The following is a 20077-nucleotide window of genomic DNA, read 5'->3' as shown; positions in this document are numbered from 1 at the left end:
GTTTGTCTTAATGTCACATCTTTGAGCTAACGTGCATCTGAGGAAGGCAAAAGGAATTTATTGCATTTGGCTAATACAGAGGAAAGGGGAAATTGCCTACATAATGAAACAGGAGATGCAGTTTTAACTGTCATTTCTCTCGTCTCCATAGTACTAGATACACAAATATAAAATATATGATCTACCTCCTCCTTCAAACATATCAACGTACAATTAAAACCCACAAAGCTTGACAACCTGTTGTCAAGTTGTTTAAGCAGTTGTTTCAGAATCTGACAGACAAACTTATAAACAAAACGTAGAGCACCAGATCGTGGGATGAGGCAGCATCATCACATGGCTTCCTCAGTTATCTCAAAATTTGGAAAACAAAAAAGCAGAGGAATACTTTTTCTCCTTGAATAAATAACAGTTTAATTACATTATAGAAATAAAATATGATATGGTAGGAATACACTGGAAATCTTACAGAAATACTATTCTGCTACTGGTAAGTAAATGGTCAAAGCTACTTTTCATGACAATCTGAACAGTACTTGTGTACAAACTATTATACAGGTTGCTAATGAAAAATATTGCAACAGTTGCAAGAATGTTACCAGCTCAAACAAACATCTAATGATACAATATTCTTCTAAGAGGAAGTAATAATGTTAGATTTACAGACAATAAAGAGTTATGTTCTCCACTTCGAAACACTGGAAATAAAAACCTCAGGTAATCTGATTTCTTTACCTCATATTATCACAAGGAAAAATTTTCCTTTCACTGTGAAACAGCATCCCAAGAGACCCTGTAAACAGTTTATTCAAAGGTAGTATTTGAGATGTCACAGCAACTTCAACAATTTTCCTAGTCCACAATTACAGACTTTTTAGGCCACTGGTTGTACAGATGACTTTTTTTTTTTTTTTTTTTCACTTATTTACATACATTCAGCCAAATAACAGCAGGTAGAACGCGCTGCCTATCTCACAATAGACACACTAAAATTGTCATCGAAAGGCCAGTGCAAGATGTGGGTAGTGATTGCACAGCACTGAGGAGATTATATCATACAAATATACAATTAGACTTTCGAGAATCTAACTCTGCACACGTGTGACACAGATGGTCTTCTAGGTAGATACGTGACACTTGGAGTTGGTACATACACACGTAACTGCAACTAGCGATGATGATGGTGGTGGTGATGATGATGATGATAGTGGTGATGATGATGATGATAGTGGTGAAGATGATGGTGTGTGGTGGCTGTGGAACACAGTATCGTTTGGCTGTGCTATCACTAAGTGAAGGTAGCCAACTGCAAATTAGGAATACCTAAAGCTGAAGTGTAAGTACAGCTTATCTTGGAATGACAGCAGATTTTTCTAATGAAAGAGTAGCTCTACTTAGTGTGCAACATGTAAGGAAATTGTTGCCAACTATTTAATAAATGGTTCTAACTGAACCGATGCAGTTCCCAGAGCTTTAGAAAAACTCATTATGCAAATGAAGATACTGATGATAGACGATAACATTTCACAGGATGCTATTTCTTATTATATCAGTAAGCACCAAGTTAAGTGCCAAGACAGCCCCATTGTCCCATGATTTATCGTAAAATTTAGAACTTGAATGCACAACAAAATTCCACAAAGTTTGCATTTAATTCACAAGAAGACAGTTTCAAAAATGGCTCTTAAAATACCCTTAACAATTCAAATGGGCTTTCCCCCACTCCTCCAAGAGGACTGCTTTAGGATGGACTAGACCTAGACATAAGATCTTTCAGGAGGACGACATCCTCTGGGAATTCTCTGCAATCCACTGGTTTTGGCTGACTGCAGTGGGCTCCTCAAGAGTGTGGTGCCCTCCCATCACACAGGTAAGCTGCAGGGGAGGTGGGTGGAGTAGGAAAGTACCCCCGTCTCTTCCAGCTGTTGCTCAGCACCTCACCTGGTCCAATCTTATCTTAAAACATGCCACCCCTCATCAAGCCTAAACTTGGAGCCACTTGCACAGAGCCACGGGCTGAAAGGGGCTGGGTGTTCGTTCAGCCGGCTGCTCTGGCCTGCACTAAGGGAGCCAGAGAGCCAGGGTGTCACCCCCTCTCTCTCCCTACCTAAGCACAAGGATGAGGGGCAGGGCAGTATGGATTTGGTTCTACTCGCCCTGTGCCATGGAGAAAGTCACCCCTATTGCAGCAAGTGCCAAGCAGCTAAAGGACTAAAGCTGCGTTTTCAGCTATTTTGGCAGAAATCAGCCAGAAGGGTGAGGGAACGGTCTGAAAAAGCAAGGCAGCAGAGAAGAGGATCCCAGACCTTATGACTCAGAACAGAATCACAGAGTATCCATGCCTCAAAGACTATCTGGTAGCATGTTCCTTGTGACAGTCCCGGGCTGCAGAAACTGTCCCACCATGGAACAGTCACTATTTTCCTTCAGTAACTTCTTCCTGGTAGTGTCAAACCTTGTCAGTGGCTTCAGAGAGATGCACCTCATTGCAAGCTATCAGATTTGAATACTCGCAGCCTTAAAACAAACTACCATTTATTCCTGGCTTTCTCAGCCTTCAGGAACACCATCAACAGCCACAGCATGTCAGTGTGGGCTCATTCCATGCTCTCTGCCTCTCATTTCCCTTTATTCTCAAGTGCAACTGAAAGGTTGCTTCCTCTAGCACATGGATACACACCTCAGCGTGGATCGAGATGTTCTTAATACGGTACTTTCACCAGTAATCAATTGGAAGAACTCAATTTTAGAAACAGAATTCGTGTGCAAAGCGTGCAACAAGAAATACAGTTACATTTGGTCATAGTGTCCTATCTTAGCTATGCTACCATGACTCACACCGGTTAGTATACTTACACACACACATACACACACACACACATACACACACAGAGATATTTATTTATATACACGCTCACAAAATAAGAAAATGTCTGACAATATTTCCTCCTCTTTTAGTGAAGACGAGAGTTTGGCATCTCAGGCTCTGAATCTGCTTAGACCTGGGATACAGGAATGTGACACACTTCAAGTACACGTCGACTGCACAGTGATAACATCGCACATTGAGTCTGACACATGCTGTCTTCAGTGGTCCAAAACCAGCACATGGCTTAAAACCAGATGCCCACTAAAGGAGCCAAAATCCAGGACCCTTGCTTTTCAGTGTTCGTATTCACGCAACGCCCAAGAGCAGGGCAGTAGTCTGTGCAACCATAAACATCCTTCTGTATAAAACGCAGTGGTATTTAAAAGTCTGAACCAGTGCATTCCTTTCTCACATTCCTCCTCTATGCCTCTGTTGCTGTTAGTCTCATATGCATGTGAAAGTAAAAGGTAGTGGGGAAATAATTTTAGTAGAAGAACACAAAGCCTCTCCTCTAAGTCCACAGAAGACCACTAAAAGTGTAAAATTTCCAAAATATCTCATAGGAATTCTTCAAATACAGTAAGTGTTTTCAATGGGGTTTACATATCACGTTTCACGTTATTTCCACGGAATTCTACCTTATCACTTTGTTTAATCAGACAAATATCAATAACACATAATAAAACAGCACACAATTCACAGGACACGACACGTTTTACAAAACCTCTAAACTCAGCACTGCTTTTGGAAAAGATCAGAAACTCCTATTACTTACAGACAGGAAATACATTTCACATTGAAATGAACAGCATGAATACAAGGCGTTTTTTTCTTATCTGATGGTATTGGTTTAGGATGTGTTATTTTTCAATTAGGTTTCACAATTCTTCACACCCCCAAAGGAATGATTGCTAATCTGGTATTTTCTCTGTGCTCTTTCAGGAAACATTATTATTCAGTAAACACCTTTTGAGAAAAACTTGTGAAAATTTAGCTAGAATCCCTAATTGTAAAACCTGAAGAACTGGCTGACGGTAATGCTCTTAACACAACCATTGCTCAGCTTACAATGACAAACCAAAAAATATTACAGGAGGGTACAAACACGTTAAGCCATGGGTTTGGTTTTCTCTGTTGTTGATTTTTTTTTAATTTTTATTTTTTTTTAAACTTAAATTTCTTTTCTCACAACGCTGAGAAGTCTCTGACTTACAACGCTTCAGCAGTTGTGTCTGTGGAGACAGACATGGTAACTTTGGCAATCTTAACTGTGCTCTTAATGCAGCTCTCGGCAGCCCTGTGCACGTTCCCCGCGTTGTTGGCGTGTTTGTGCTGGCAGTCAGACTCCATGCTGTTATCCAGGGGCTGCGCGGTCCCTTCGCAGGTGGGGAACATGCTGCGGAAGGCGTGTCGCAAGTCCTTGCTCCTCAGAGCGTAGATGATGGGATTCACTGTTGAATTCAGCAAACAGAGCATGCTACAGAAGGCAAAGATAGTCTTGATCAGCTTGTTCATTTTCCCAAAGACATCGTACACCATGATGGCGAGGAGAGGGCCCCAGCATATGATTAAAACAACTAGGATAAGGACCAAGGTTTTGGCTAACCTGATGTCCATACGAGTTTGATCGGGCCTAGTGATCTGTACCTTACCATCCTCCGTCGACTGAATGATTATGCTTTTCTGCGTGCCTCGCTGCAACATGCGAACAGCGTGGCTGTGAGCCTTCCACAGAATGTACATGTAGGCATAGACAATGAACAACAAGAGGACGCTGGTGACCCCGATCCAGAACATCAGGTACGTCTCATCAATGAGGGGGAATATGTCCGAACAAACAGAATTGAGCTTTTTGCAGTTCCAGCCGAGCAGAGGAAGAACGGCTATTACGATGGCGATGGTCCACATCACACAAAATGCTACGACAGCCTTTGGTCGGGTAACAATCCTTTTATACGCTAGCGGCCTGTGTATAGAGATGTACCGGTCTATTGCCGTGAGGAAAAGGCTACCTACAGAGGCGGTGAAGGAGGCTGTAACTCCACCCAGTTTGAACAAGAAGACGTTGGGGCTATCCTTCCGGTGGAAAACATGGAAATCCACAAAACTGTAGACAAAAATCACGCTGCCCAGGAGGTCGGCCACAGCCAGGCTGCCGATGAAATGGTAGGAGGGTCTACACCGGAGGCTTCGGGAGTGGAGGATGACACACAGGACGAGGAGGTTCTCTAGGACTGTGAAGGTGCCCAGGGTGAGCGACAGCACGGCGATGGCCAGCTGCTGGCTGGGGTTCAGGATCATGAAACACTCCATATCCATAAAGTTCTCCCCGCACTGTATATTCTCCTCATTATCCTTAAAAGTGGACAGGGACTTGTTGTAAAACTCTGTGATGTTGACCTGCTCTGAGGGAATAATGCTCAACAGGGAATCATCTCCTCCAGTCATTTTTTCTTGGAAAGGATCACCCCTGAAGGAAGAAAGAGGGAACTTCTGGGGGTAGTACCCCAGCTTGGATGCCATGTCGCCTTTCATGTCTTCGTACTGGATATCGTTGGAGCCCACGTAAAGGAGATCTGTCGTGATTGTTCGGAAAGTTGTATCTGCGAGGCCATCTAGAATTGACTTCATAACCCCAGTCTTGTTGGTTTCAGAGATACTTGGGGGATGAAAAAACGCATCGGAGGAAATCCTATATGGGGAAGAGATCAGACTTCATTAACAGGGAGACAAACTCCACGGATAACTTAGCTGAACTGTGTAAAAGAAAATCGACCCTTCTCTGGTATTCAGGGCAGGTCCTAGCTTTGCCACTGCGGGAAATCAGGGTGGGTTGAGCACTTAGAAAGAAATCACCTGGATTTCACTAAAACTGAATTACACTAAGAAGTGATGTGAAAAACAGAGGCATGGGGAATTGAGTGTTTCACAGGAAAACAATTTTCATTTTTCATCAAAACTTTCTGAGCTGCTTCACCAGAAAGATATTTTTCTCAGCTTCTGATTGCAAAGTACCTTGCAGACCAATATTCCTTGCTTCATTTAGATAATACCAAGTGTCACTGCAGGGGCAGCACTAAACTGAGTCACCACCTCCATTGTTTTTCTTTCAAAAGGCACTGAGGGTTTTGAAAAATTCGCAACAGAGGCAATGAGGACAGAGCCATGCACTCCAAATTTCACAGTTCACCCAGTATGCCTATGTATATTTATTATCCTGCTATAACAATCTGAGGTCTATTAACATCCTGAATTTGCTACTGCAAATTTTTTAGCAAGGTATTTGATCTATAAATATATAGCTTCATTACACTCATACATAGAGATTGCTCTATTCCTTCTTCTGCTAAGCAAACTAAGGTACTGGAATGTTTGAGCAATATGAGGGAGGTGGGTTACCCAGCTCTGTCCACAGTTTCAGGAAAAGATGACCAGCCCTGTTAAGTCAGTGAGAGAATCAGTGACCTGCTCTGTACACACCAGAAGATTCAGTCAGTTCAAGTTTGCCTAGATAAACATGGCACTAAATTTATGCAGTGGCTAAAATTCCAGGCAAAAGGGATCACGAACCACTGGTTCTGTGAGAAGCATTGTAATATAACTTGTACCCCTGGGGACACCCTCAAAACATTCTGTACCCTTCAAAACTGGGAGGACCCAGCAGAAGGACCCCAAGTAGCCAGTGGTCTCTGAGATCTGTCAAGTACAGTCTTTGCTCATGGATGGTGACTAGTTGTGGGGAACAACTCTTGGTCAGGGTTCCCTTGGGAGAGGACCCCCCTTCAGCACCTGAGCATGCATCGACATGCAAGACAAGTCCTACAGCTCTTCTTATGCTGTACTCCTTTATATTAATTTGCCAATAGAAAATGCCTTGAATATGGATTGAACATCTGCTTTAGGGCCCCCTTCCACCACCTCAAAGGATGAGAGTGGTCTGAATACAAATAAGAGCCAGAATCACTCCTCTTGTGTGCTACAAATATTCTGCATCTGGTATGGGACATCTCAATGATTAATTAGCAACAGGAGCAAACCAAGCCTCTTCTTGCTTTTAGTATGGAGGAAATTGTTGTACTCACGAAATCCTAGATGCCAGTACATAGGCTTGTGCTGACTTAACCTGTTCACTTTACACAACTGACAATAAACGGTCAGAAAGGCTACATGAGTTTATCTGCCAAAATCAGAGTACTGATCACCCCAACTCCTAAAGAGGAGCCATGCACAGTAGGTACCAGTGTTCTCCTTTCCCACGAAAACTATGTAGGAAGGAAGAAAAGAAAGCCTCTCTACAACAATAGCAGTACTTAAAAATATGGGAAACCATGAGCATTTCCAAAGAAGCAGAGATCACTTGGCTGATGATATATTTATACTGCCCTTATAGCATGTGAACAGTCAAGACTTCTTCCATAGCTCTTTAAAGTTTTGCCTTTTATAAAGCAGGCCTGGACATTGAGTATTAAAGGGAATATATGAACTTAGACCTTCAGAAGACACTGCAATTCCAATGCTGCAAAGTATGAGTACAAACAACCCTTACTGGGACAGTTGCAACACACAACATATACTGGCTGAGTCAGCTTTTGCAGACACAGTTTGCTCAGCAAATAACAATTATTAGACAGACAGACAGATAGTATTAAGGAATTTAATTCTGAGGGCGTGAGCAGTGAAGGAGGGAAATGTCACAGAAGCATACATTAAAAATGAACAGCAATCATCTAATATGGAAGGTACTTTTCTGTTTTATAGTTGTTCCTAGAGAATTTGCAGATGTTACATGCTGAAAAGGTGACTCTGCTGAAAAATATCCTTTAGGTGAAGTCTGGTAACTTTAAGCTTGGCATTGTAACACCATTTTAAAACCAGAAGTGAAGAATGTGTTATTAATTTAAAAACTAACAAAAAATATTAAATAAAAAAAGTAGTTCTATAAATATGTAAAGATTGCTGTGGTATCCTCTGCTATTCAAGCTTATTTTTGACAGAAGAAAGAGAACCATTTTAATGAGTAAAGCCACAGTCCCATGTCGAGAAGATTATGTCTGAGGAAAGCTTCATAAATTGTATTCAACTGAGCACTTCTGCTAGACAGACAAACAAATCGTTATGAGGTAGCTGGTCCCTGCTGGAGCCATGTCAAGTACAGACTTCCTCAGAATTAGGTGCCATGCAACCCCTACCTTTATTTGAAATACAAATGAAAGAACACGAATTCTTGTGTGCTCTTTTGAAGGTGGCAGTGAGTTATGTGACAATATCACTACACATGCATATGTTATGCTAACAACACGGTTAACGGGATCAGGAGAGGCAAATGTGACTTTGAATGTTAATGACTTTTTTTTCCCCCCTCTGTATTTTTACATTGAGATTATTACAGTAATTTTTACCTTATTGTCTCTGCAAAGAGAGTTTTCTTTGAGAGTACTTGGGAGTTCATTAGTAGTGTAGTTTAGGCTTTGGGGGATGCTGCTAACATTAATTTTGGTTTTGTTTGCTGCTGGGAATATCCTAATTGGAAATTTCTAGCAGTATGTGTGCATGCACCTATTCAAGCTGCAGTTGATTTTTATTAAAGTTGCAGTAAAACAACCACTTGCCTGATCTGGAATTACACTTTACAGAAAATTCATTTATTTTAATTTAGATACTAGCTTATCTCAATATAAGCTCACTACTAAAATGCACTGAAGATATCAGCAAGGTTTTCCATAGCGGTCTGGAGAAAACAAAACTGGACCTTTGGCCCTGCAGAATCACAGGGTACACAGATATCACAGTTGCTACACAATTTGACATAGAAAGAAAAGACATGGCAGACGCAATGGTCTTGTTTTTTTCATATGGTCAGGTGCACATGCCATACACACATTTTGTCTCTGAGCATTTCTGTCCAAACCTGGAGTTCTGAGCAGGCAGTGCCCTTGGAAACAGACACTCCATTCCATCCAGCCACACTGCTCTTCACAGCTGGCTTCAACACAATCCAAACCCATCCTGCCCAAGACCCATGACCATCTCCACATGAAATACTCCAGGAGCCACTCTGGCTTCTCAGAGCTTCCGCAGAGAAGTGTCCCCTGCACCCGTTCATCCTCTCTCCATGGGGCTGGAGTGACAGCTGTGTGCTGCAGAAAGCTTCCCTCACAGGCAGAGTGGCAGTAAGGGAGAGCCTCCCTACTCTGCCAACTCTCCTGCCCTGCTAGAATTCACTCTTCCAACTTCTTTGAGTTTTCAAAGCTCTCAGCTTCATTCCTTCCATAAATGAGCTCTACTACCTCACTCATTTTAAAACAGCTTTTAAAAGACTGAAACATTAATTAAATATGAAGGAGAGGCGGTATCAACACTGGCACTCAAAAATCTTGATGTATTTCCACAACTGCATGCAGCAATTCACAGCAAGTACTGAATTATGACCACGGAGAAGAATTTAACAACAGAGAAAAACTTCAGGATCTTTTATCTTGAAGACCAGACCAGAACAGTCATAACTGAGCACCATTTTAGACCTTTCTCCCATCATCCAGCAGCTGTTGATGGGCACTGCCAGACCAGCTGTGCAAAGTGACTGCCACTAGATGGAGCGGCTTTGACAAACTCCCGGCTTAGCTGCCTGCAGTGACTTGTGCTCAACTGCTTCGGTCCTCTTTTCCTGCCAACTTTACCAGGGATGGAACACATGAGGTGTTAAATATCACCTGAAGGTTGAAGACACAACTTCCTAAGGCTCTGCCTTTAAAGTGAAAGAATTAATGAAGAGTTGAGGGGGAAAGCCTTACTAGTGCCCTCCACTGTGTGGTTACATATAGCCTCTAAAAGATGCTTGGATATCAGAATATAAATACACTTCAGGTAAAATAAATAATATACAGTACATAAGAGGCTAGTAAATTATCATCAAGGACAACAGGAACAATTATACCTCCTCCAGACTTCTTGTTGGTCCACAAGACCAGTTCACTTGGGGAACAAGAACATGACCATTAAAATGCTATTATCTATCTTCTCCTACTGTTCCGGGATAGAAGGAAAGCTGGAAAGTTTTTATCATTGTCTACAAAAAGAGCTGAATTTGTTACAATTTTCAAACCAGGATGATTGATAAAGCAATTTTAATAGCCTGAATAGAAAAGAGTGAGTATTTATGCTCTTCCTCAGAAAGTAATTATGAGCAATACAATGATGATACTGATAGCTGCAAAAATGTTGACACTGCAAGAAAGGAATCAAAACAAGAAAGGGAAATCCAGAATCAAACCCTTTTAGCTTCCATTTTAGAAAATATTTTGATCTCCATGTCTATACATTTCTTCTACGATAATCATAGTTAATTAAGAACAGGCTAAAGGACAAGTAAGAAGAATTCAAACAATTTCTGAATGCACAAAAATATATGCATTATATATTGCATACATATGCACTCTCCTTATTTACACCTTGTAAGGTTCTAAGTCATTCAGGGAAGGGCATTATCTTCTGATAAGTCTGCACAGTGTCCAGTACACTGGGACTCCTCCCAAACTGGGTCCACAAAGTACTCCCACAGGAGAAACAGCAGTAATTTACACTTGCATGCAGTCAGTTGTAAAACTGTTATAGAAATGAGTTCTACCATGGTAACTGTTGGCCTCTAGGAATTAGAATTGTCCTATAAAATAAAAATTTATATGGCTAATAATTACCTTATCCCATATGGTGATGGACAATACAGCTTCGAGGACAGAACAAGGTTTCCAAGCCTTGGAGACAGAAATGTGTAGACTGAGAAATGGCACTCTCAGACTCAGTAACACCAAGCAAGGAAAAAAACACATGCTGAGAAGAATGCGAAGGCAATGTTACCCCTATCCTATTTACTGGTTTACTACTCCATCTCCAAAACTGTGCTACTCCTAGGCTAAAAATGGCAAATATGCTGTCACTCCTAATTCAGGAAAACCTGCACTCATTGCAGTCAGAATTTTCTCTGTGTGAGGGATCGGGAAGGAGCACAGATGCTAGGAGAGGAGCAAATAAGGGATGTTATCTTCCAGATACAGCAAGGCACTATCAGCTATGGGTTAAACTAGGGCATGCAAGTAATGAACCCAATTTTGTACTTATGTAACATGATCATATCTTCGGCAAGTTGAACCTTAATTAGCAAGAAGGCACAGCTACATGGTTATTTGTGTTAATTAACATACCGTTTGCACACTAGCAGGATAAGGACTGGACTGTTCCAATTTGTGGGCCAATGGCTCCTATGTGACACCCCCCAGCATCCAGCAGTTGACAACCTGAACGAAAACAAAACAAGGGGGAAAACAGGGTGTTAATCAGCGATGGACAATATTTTTAAAAGGAATAGTATTATTTCCTCCCTCCAAATTTGGCAAGATGTGTGTACCAGTTTTAGCACAGGTGATTTTGTGGTACAGAGAAAAGGAGGCTGCACCTTATGTTCCAAACAGCCAGAGCATATACAAGTGTCTAAGATCATAAAGATTCAAAAGCAAGGCTGAAGCCCCGCTCCTTCTGGTTCAGGGGAAGGACCAAAACTTTGCTCTCTGTGACCCAGGTGAGCATGCTGTCAACCTCTACATCCTGCTGCCCATCTCTAAGCTGCTCGAGTTGTTCCATGCTGGATTGAGTGCTAAACATCTGGAAATAACGGCACTAACTGATATTCCAAGAGGCAGGGTGCATGCCTGATGAGAAGCTTAGCTTGAAGCCCTTCCACTGAATTAAGCAAACCAAGGGTGCACCTCCTGCATCCCACACAGATGCAGAGGAGGAAGAGCAGGGGCAGGTGCCCCATCTTTGTGAAAAATCTCCTGAGGTCACCCAAAACTCCTCAGCTTGTGAAATACATCCCCTTATACATACATTTCCTGTTTGTCCTGTAGACAAGGGCAAGTATTGAAGTTACAAACCAGCCAGGGGACGATCAAGGTCACACTAGAGCTACCTGCTCTGCCCAGCTTTTGGAAGAAGGGATGGAAGGCAGAGGTGGCAATTGTAAAACTGTAGGATTTAAAGATCTTCCACAGTTTACTTCCTATTACCTTAATTACATCTAAAGATAGAATTTGAAAGAGGATGAGGAGTCTTGCTGAAGTATGAAAGACTCAGATAAAAGGAAACCTGTCCGCTTGCTTAAAATCAGCTCCAGTTTAGGGACTGTTTCCCAAAAAAGGACTTTCTATTCTTCTTCTCTAATAAAGCAGAATGAGTAGGTAATATAAAAAGTTTGATACAATGCTATGGGACTTACATTTTAAAGAAAATGGAAGAGAACTCATTAAGCTGGTTAATTTTGAACTCTCAAACTTTTTCTTTTTCACAGAAGAGTTTATCTTGGATTTTAAAATTCCAACAGAAATCCTGTCATCTCCAGCCTCTTTTCCAGCCATTCTCTAATGCCAAAACGTAAAGGCAATTATTGTGGAGCAGAATTTACATAAATGTTAAGTGGAGACAGAGAAGCCCAGCCAGGTGGAAATGAGACAGGGGCTGAGCACTCAATCTCCTGGAAGTACCTGTAAGAAACAGCAGCTTAGTACACAAGATGTAGTTTAAGGGAGAGAAGTCATTTGAAACAACAGAGCAGGACAAAAAAGATCAGGCTCCATTGGATGCTAAATGCTAAAGGTCTCCAGAAGAATGTAATATCTAGAGAATCAAACTGGAGGAAAACCACACTTATTAGGAAGAAAAGAGATAGAGAGGGAGAGAACCACTCCTAGAAAACAGTTTCCATGCAATGGCCAGAGCAGAACACAGAAGGTCACAAATTTGTTGCAGAAGAAAATATTAGTGAACTTTATAAAAATATTTAAGGTTTAGAGACAGAAAGATAGCAAAAACATCAGGCTCCAGGGAGAACTCTCATAAACAACACAGAGTGTATGTCTGCCTTCTCATCCCCCTGCAACAAACTGGCTGTAACAAGTTTTAATTAAAGAAATCATGAGATAGCAAGGAGATGCCGAGAGCAATGGTAATGTGGGTTAAGTTATTGGTGTGGTAAGGATTGGCAGGAGAGAGGAAAGATAACTACTGAACCCATACTAAGAATAAGACATCTCCAGGTGAGACAGGAGCAAAGTGTAGAAAGGTAAGAAAGGAAGACCCAAGTGGAAGTGCCTCAGTGAGGCAGGGATACAGATTTTAGAGAAAGAGAAGAATTGCCTTTGTGATAGGCTGGAGGAAAGCATATCAGGTGAAGGAGAAAATTCACGAGAGAAAACCTCCCTCCTCTTCTGAGCTGTGCGAACTTCAGAGACACCTCCATAAGCTAAAGGATATAGCTAGTGGGATTTTTCAGATCTCACCATACAGAAAGAACAGATCCACTGCTCGCTCTGCAGGCAATGACTTGCTCTTTTGAAAGTCCACTTCTGATCTGCATTCAAACGACAATGGAAGATGCAAAGGGCTCTGAGAAGCCATCCTTGGTAAGGTCAGAGAAAAGGACAGCACTGACACTGGGGACCAGGCTGGGGACATGCAGGTTAGCTGAGCAAATTTGGCCAGGGACATTAACAAAAATCAAACTGCTTAAGGAAAATGATACAGGATACAGAGATCAAAGGTGGAAAGGAAGAGAGTGCTCAAATGGAGTCACTGAGTGACCCATATGGTGGAAAAACACACCAAAAGTGAAAAAGAGGTTCACAGGTAATGACAAGTGCACAGAAGACCAGCAACACATTGCAAAGCAACATCCCTTCTACCTCAGTCTTCAAGAGTCTGCTTCTCCTGCATTCTTTTTTTAGGCCATCAAGTATTGGCAATGCTCAGAAGCTAAGATAAAAAGGCTTTTGGCAACTGTGATGTCCCGTGCCACCAGCATTAGCAAAGGACAAAAATATGCACTCCCAATTAAAAAATGAAAAACATTATTTTATTTCTGGAGCTTAGGCCTTTCCTAAGATTTAAATAAGCTCAGATAACTGTCTTCATAGTTACATTCACAATATAATGATATTCAAATATACTGCCTTCACACACAAATAACTTGTGAAATTATTTGCCAGCATATTAAGCCACTACACCAGATTGCTTGGCAATGGTGTATGTCTTTGAAATATGCATATGCTCTTCTTTTTTTAAAAAAAGGAGAGAGGGAGGGAAGAGAAGTGAGAAAGAATTACAGTAGAATTTGATATCCAAGTAGCAGAACAACAAATTGTGGAGAGACTCCAACCAATATTACATCAGACTTGGACAAATAGCTAAAATATACTGAGGGATGAGTTACGACTTTATATATATATATAGGTATACTTCTATGCATAAACTTACAAATAGACATAAATAAAAAAACCACATGCCTAGAGGAAGAACTGAAGTCTCACAAACCCTGCAGTATGTCATGCATAAACTCAAATTTCAAGTGCTAGAGTACACGCAGACAAGCTACAAGTGTAGGTACAAAAAAATATAGGCAAGATGATTGCTGAACATCTTTTTGAATTCCCTTATACACAGCCCTTTTGGCTAAATGCAAGGATCTAAAACTAATATATCTATCACTGAGATCCTGTAGAAGTTTTTTTGCATGTATATACATATATATATATATATATATATATATATATACACATATGTCACCTAATATTCCAGGTATGTACATAGTCTGGACTTCAGTGCTGCATTCCCTAAAACAGTGGTACAACTGACTAAGAGCAGTGATTTCTGAGGTCAGCAGAACAGGAAGGTGGAAGGTGGGAGCCCCCCAAGACCCCAAACACAAACTTTGAAATGTTTCCTAAAATGCAGAAAGATGGAAACTACTCCAGTGAGGGGTGAAAGGGAATTGACAGTACAGACCTGCTCCTGCTCAGTACTTGTAGTGAGTAAACACACCTTTATTAAGAATATATAACTGCCAGAAAAGAGGTTAACGCAGAATGAGGTACTATTTGATGCCATCTAGCCTCAATCTATACAAGCAATACAACATCTGAATTGTCTAAAACATCCACCTTCACTAACAGTCCAGCCAAAGTATATGAAGTGAACAACATACTAACATGCACTGTAATGAAATACCTATTTTGTCTGTAATTTGGATGTGGCCAGTTTCACCAAGAGAGGATATTCCTACTGCAGAGGCAGAACCAAACTGGGGCTGTGCATCACCGTAATGCCCCTGCATGAGGCACAAACGGCAGAATAAAACGTGCTCCGACCTTATGTTGTAAACCAAATCATTTTTCATGGGCAACAACGGCACCTTCGGGAAAAACGGGAAGAAAAAGTTCTTTCTAACAAGAAATTGATTTATAAGTCATTATAGCCATTTCAAAATGACAGGTCATAGCTGGTTTCAGTAATCATTAACAAAACCACACACTTTCAAAGGGTGTGAGTTTTGGGGGGAAATCCTTATCCCACCAGCAGTGATGGGATGTGCACTTTTGGCAGCAGTACGGTGTCAGTCTAGAAATGGAGACACACAGAGCAGTACTGAGAAGACAAGTTGTCACATTTTTAACTTTGCATTAATAACAAATGCTCTTGCTGTCTATTCTGGCACATTTGCAAGCTTGCTTTTAGGTACAAGGGACTTGCATGCATTTCCACTGTAGATAAGAAAACAAGAGCAGCCTTGTTATGATTAAAAGGGTCTATTTCCCTCTGCCTTCTGTCTTGTGTGTCCATCTGCATAGCTGCTTTGAACTTGGCCAAATCCCAGTGCTAGGGTCGCCCACAGTACGAATTTTAAATCATCAGCAGACTGAATTTGCTGCTGGAGAAGAGAAAATTCTCAAAATTCTCACCTAAATGGTCGACGAGTGGTTTTATAGAACATTCATCATGTTACATAGCCTAAATTCTTTGGGAAATTGCAGCAAAAAAATAATTTACTGTTTCATGAGGACTATCAGATAAAGACAAAATAGACAACTGGAAAGAAATGAAGAGTAATCACCATTGAGAAAAATGAATTCTGCAGATGCCTAGGTAGGTTACTGTATGACTAGAGAGGTCACAAAGTTTGTATTTGAGAAGTTATTTCTCTTTAAATTTCTCTTTAAACCATGCAGAATTAAAGAAACTAGGTGAGCGGAAGACAGTGCATGAGACCTGCAGAATCAAGAATGGCAATGTATTCATAAAAATCTTGGGCAATACTAAATTAACATACGAGTTTGGATTCTTAAGTCTCCTCAACTCAATAGAAAACCATGTCAGCTCTCCCTCTCTAGTGCGTAGCATTTTCAGCACCAAAATTCCCAATGGGATGACAGTCTGCAAGCATTTTGAGACAGCCACAGTAAAGGCTGAAAGTCAAATATGGCTTCAGAAAGAAAGAAAAAAAAAAAGTTATTTCTTTCTGAACTTCTGCTGCCCAATCAAAAACTTGTAATAGGGGAAGTTAAAGAAAGGCTTGCATTGGCTAAGACCTGTCAGTCCTTCAACAGAGCATAAAAGCCTTTAACGTGGTCCTTTATGCAACTGAGCTCGTATCATTCATCAAAGAAAAACAGCCAGGATCAAAAGCATCCACTGGCTCGTCCTCACAGTACTATAACCTGCTTCCACCTTCACCTTGAGTTTTATAGGTATTTTGATTCCATTCCTGTGAGTTTAGGTATCACAGAATGGTCAACGAGCTAAATTCTCAGCAAGTCAATTTCTTTACCTAGGCAACTTTTTTTCCCCTTCTGGCAATAGGTGCCTGCTGGCTCAGTCAAACAATTATAGCTTTTATGAATTCTGCTTTAAAATGGTTTTATTCAAATGGTTCTGCCTCTTATTCCAAGGACCAACAGATAATAAAGCAAAGCTGTTACTCGTTGCCACAAAACTAATTTTAACCTCAAGCAAATCAGAAATTACACATTCATCTTCTGAACTGTTTAAAGATGTTACGTTCATTTCTTTTATGACTGATTTAATAAACTCTGCCACATAATAAATATTCCTACTATGGTCACAGGGCTTTTTCCTCTTCTTGAGAAAGAAAAACCCATGCTGGTGGTTGATATGAGGTATAATACGAAAATAATTAAACACAGCCAAGTAATTTTTGCAATGCTTTACATTTTGTTATTGAACATCATATTCAGTATCACTCTGATTCTTCGCCTTAACAGCAATGCCACCCCCAGCAGAGAATGCCATATTCCTTTAAGAAAGGGTGAACAATAACAATGAAAACAACATGATACATGTAAGAAAAAAGGAAAAAAATAATCCTACACCTTTAGCAGGTTATAAAAGCTACACTGTTTTTGTGGGGTTTTTTTAAGCCTCCCTAGTAGATACTCAAGGAGAATTTTGCTATCTGGCTCTGTTATATATGTCTCTTTATTTTCTGAAAGAAAAAAAACATGTGACAAAACTGTTAATATTATCATTTGCTGTCAAAGAGAAAATAACAGCAATGACAATTTTAGAGAAAGAAGGAAAACTATGGACTTCATCTTCTGACACCATTTTACTTAATCAAACTGCAATCACAGTAACGAGCTCTCTCCTACCAAAGGCTTGGTACATACCTCATCCAGGGGTGTTCTCAGTGGAGATTTGCAGACGTCTTTGAGACAAAAAGATGCCCATTTGAAATAAGCCCATCTGGTTACACAAAATTATTTCTCAACAGATGAAGATTTCACATGTCAAACGCTGCATGAAGTTTAAAAGTCTCACTCTTTTTCAGCTCTTTCCCCCCCGGGCTTCCAAATTTCAGACAAAAACAAACCAACCAACAAACCCTGCCGGGATATTCTGAGGATGCTGGACGACTAAGTGACATTTTTTAACGGAACATCACTGCGCACAAAATTGCGAACCGCCTTTTATTTCGCTTACAGCCTCAAAGACAGAGTTTTGAGAGGAAAAGTGCACGGGCAAGCCGGACCGAACGCCACCCGCTGTAAATCACCAGCGGGTCAGGACGAGAGGAAAAACCTCCGATGTCAGATAAGGTCCTGTGGGAGCACGGGAGGCTACCGGCTCCGCGCACAGAAGAATAGACGCGTGTTAACCATAACGCCACCAGCCGCCCGCACCCCCGCCCGCTGCTGGGCTCCCCTCGGCCGCCGGGTGCCCACTCCTCCGGCCGGGCTCGCCAAGCCAAACTGCGCTCCCCGGACCACCGGCTTTTCCCGGGTGGCCGCCGGGCTACCTCCACCTCGCCCCGGCTGCCCGAGGCGGCGGCGCGGGGCCGTGCCCGGGGCAGAGACCCGCGCGGTGCCCGGCCCCCGCCGCAGCGTGGGTCGCGATCGCCGTGGGACGCGGCGGCGGATCACGGGGAGGGATGCTCCGCAGGCAGCCGCCTCCCCTCCGCCCGTTCCGCCGTCGGGGCAGCCGGTGTCATTCCCCGAAAACCCCCCTCCCACCCACGCCGCCAACAAACTTTGAGGGGGACGACGGGTCCCTGGCCCCCCGACCGGGGGGCACCCGCCGCCCTCCCCTGCCCCCCCTCCCGCCCCGCGCCGTCCTTACCCTCCGCACGGCACCGGCCGCGATCCCCGCCTGCTCCGGCCGCGCCGACCCCCGGCAGGGAGCGGGAGCGCCGCCCCACCCGGGCACCCCGGCACTGGGGACCGCCGAGGAGGCGGTGCCGGTGAGGGGAAGGAGGAGGTGGGAGACTTCTCCCCCCGGCTGCCTCCCCTTCTTCGCTTCCCTCCCCTCGGCGCCTCCTCTCCGACCACCGCCGCCCTCGCTCGCCCGGCTCAGGCGGCGCTCCGGGCTCCGCCGCCCTGCCGCCGCCGCCGCTCCATGTGCCGCCCGCCCGCCCCCTCCTCCGCCGCCTCCGCCGCCTCCGCCGCCTCCGCCCGCCGCCGCCTCGGCGCGGGGAGGCAGCGCGGGAGCCGCCGGGCGCCCGGCGTGGCTCCGGCACACGCCGCCGCTGCGTCCCCCCCGCCTTCCGCCCCGCTCCGGTCCCATTTATGAAGCCCGGCGCCCATCACGTGTCAGTGTGTGCCTTTTGTCCCGGCCCTGGCAGCACCGGGGCGGACAGGCGGCGCTGGCCAAACTTCGCCCCGGGGGAGGGACACGGGAACACCGGGGGACACCGCAGGGGCGGGCGGCGGAGAGCGGCTCCGTTTCGGGCCGTGCCCCACCCCGCGCCCCGCCGGCCGTGGGCGCTGCCGGGCCGTGAGCCCCGTCGTGCCGGCGCTCCGCCGCCGCGCCCCCCGGCCGGGCGCGGGGGAGCGGGGCCGGGGGAGGCGGCGCGCCGGCCCCCAGCCAATGTGGAAGGCAGCGCCTCCTCCGGCCCGGGGGGGCGGACGGCGCATCCCCGCCTTGGGGACCCGGCCCGGCCCCGCCACCCGCCCGCACCGCCTGGGGACAGCGGGGACCGGCTCCGCTCTCGCCCCGGGGCCGCGGGGTTGGAGCGCCCAGGGGGCTGCGGAGGTTGGCGGCTGTGGCTGCCCTCGTGGGGCGTCCTTTCCCTGTCCCAGTATTTCCTGTGTAACACCAGGGGTTTGACATAGTGTATTTCCCTTTTTCTCGCTACCCCTGAGTCCCGCCTTCGGTGTTTTCGGGCTTACACCACAGCCGTCATGGCAGCCCTCAGAAGTGCTGGGGATTCCCTCATCTCAGAGGGGCGAAATGGCTCCAAGGGTGGATAGGCAATGGGCATAACTGGAAAGATGAACTTTATTCAACAGCCAGTTCCTAAACACTGTAATATCCAGCTGGCTTTGATCGTGTGTTTCTGCCTCTGCAGTGTCATACATATGTATTTGTCTTCACACGAATTAATACTGAAACATGATAAATATTTATCATTTGACATAGCGTCTAAAGACATTAACTGGTCCATCTACCATTTAGTTGAACCGGTACATCCACGCATGGAGGAGGAATATGTGATTTTCCTTGTTTATCAGGTTAAAAAAACACTCAACCCTTGACAAGTGATGGTTAAAGGTTTCGGGTGGCTGTATTTTTAGGGGTGTCCAACTCAAGATGTGCCTGCCATCTCACAGTGACTCTTCCTCCTGAAGGTTTCGCAAGCTGGGCCCTCAAGGTCTGAGGCAACCAAAATCTCCAGGCTCCATCCACCAAAGTGCATCTGCCGAGAAGCACAGCCTCGTTCTCACAATCCAATGTTTTCCCTGCATCGAGTCCCAGAGCGAGTCTGCAAGATCATAATTACTGCCTATAATTTTTCAGCCGCTGGCTCTTTCTGATGGTAATCGTTAAATTAACAAGAAAAGAGATAATTTCAAATGGCACTCCCTGTTAGAA

At 43.9% G+C, this 20077-nt stretch overlaps 1 protein-coding gene across 4 annotated transcripts; it reads right to left on the bottom strand.

The window, feature by feature from the left end:
- Positions 1–388: 388 nt before the first annotated feature.
- CNR1 (cannabinoid receptor 1) lies at positions 389–18523 on the bottom strand. 4 transcript variants are annotated; one of them, XM_015623071.1, is made up of 4 exons: positions 18326–18523; positions 11068–11160; positions 10564–10620; positions 389–5561 (listed from the first exon to the last, which is right to left on the bottom strand). In XM_015623071.1, exon 4 carries the CDS (start codon positions 5498–5500, stop codon positions 4079–4081), a length of 1422 nt encoding a protein of 473 aa, XP_015478557.1. In that variant the 5' UTR covers positions 5501–5561; positions 10564–10620; positions 11068–11160; positions 18326–18523; the 3' UTR covers positions 389–4078. The 4 variants fall into 4 exon arrangements, with proteins under 4 accessions (XP_015478557.1, XP_015478554.1, XP_015478555.1 ...); XM_015623068.3 differs by lacking the exon at positions 18326–18523 and adding an exon at positions 17377–17957; XM_015623069.3 differs by lacking the exons at positions 10564–10620; positions 18326–18523 and adding an exon at positions 17377–17955.
- Positions 18524–20077: the final 1554 nt, after the last annotated feature.

This window comes from Parus major, chromosome 3 (assembly GCF_001522545.3).
Source record: "Parus major isolate Abel chromosome 3, Parus_major1.1, whole genome shotgun sequence".
NCBI lineage: Eukaryota > Metazoa > Chordata > Aves > Passeriformes > Paridae > Parus > Parus major.
Note: the sequence above shows the minus strand (reverse complement) of the source record. Positions and strands in the feature narration are given on the sequence as shown.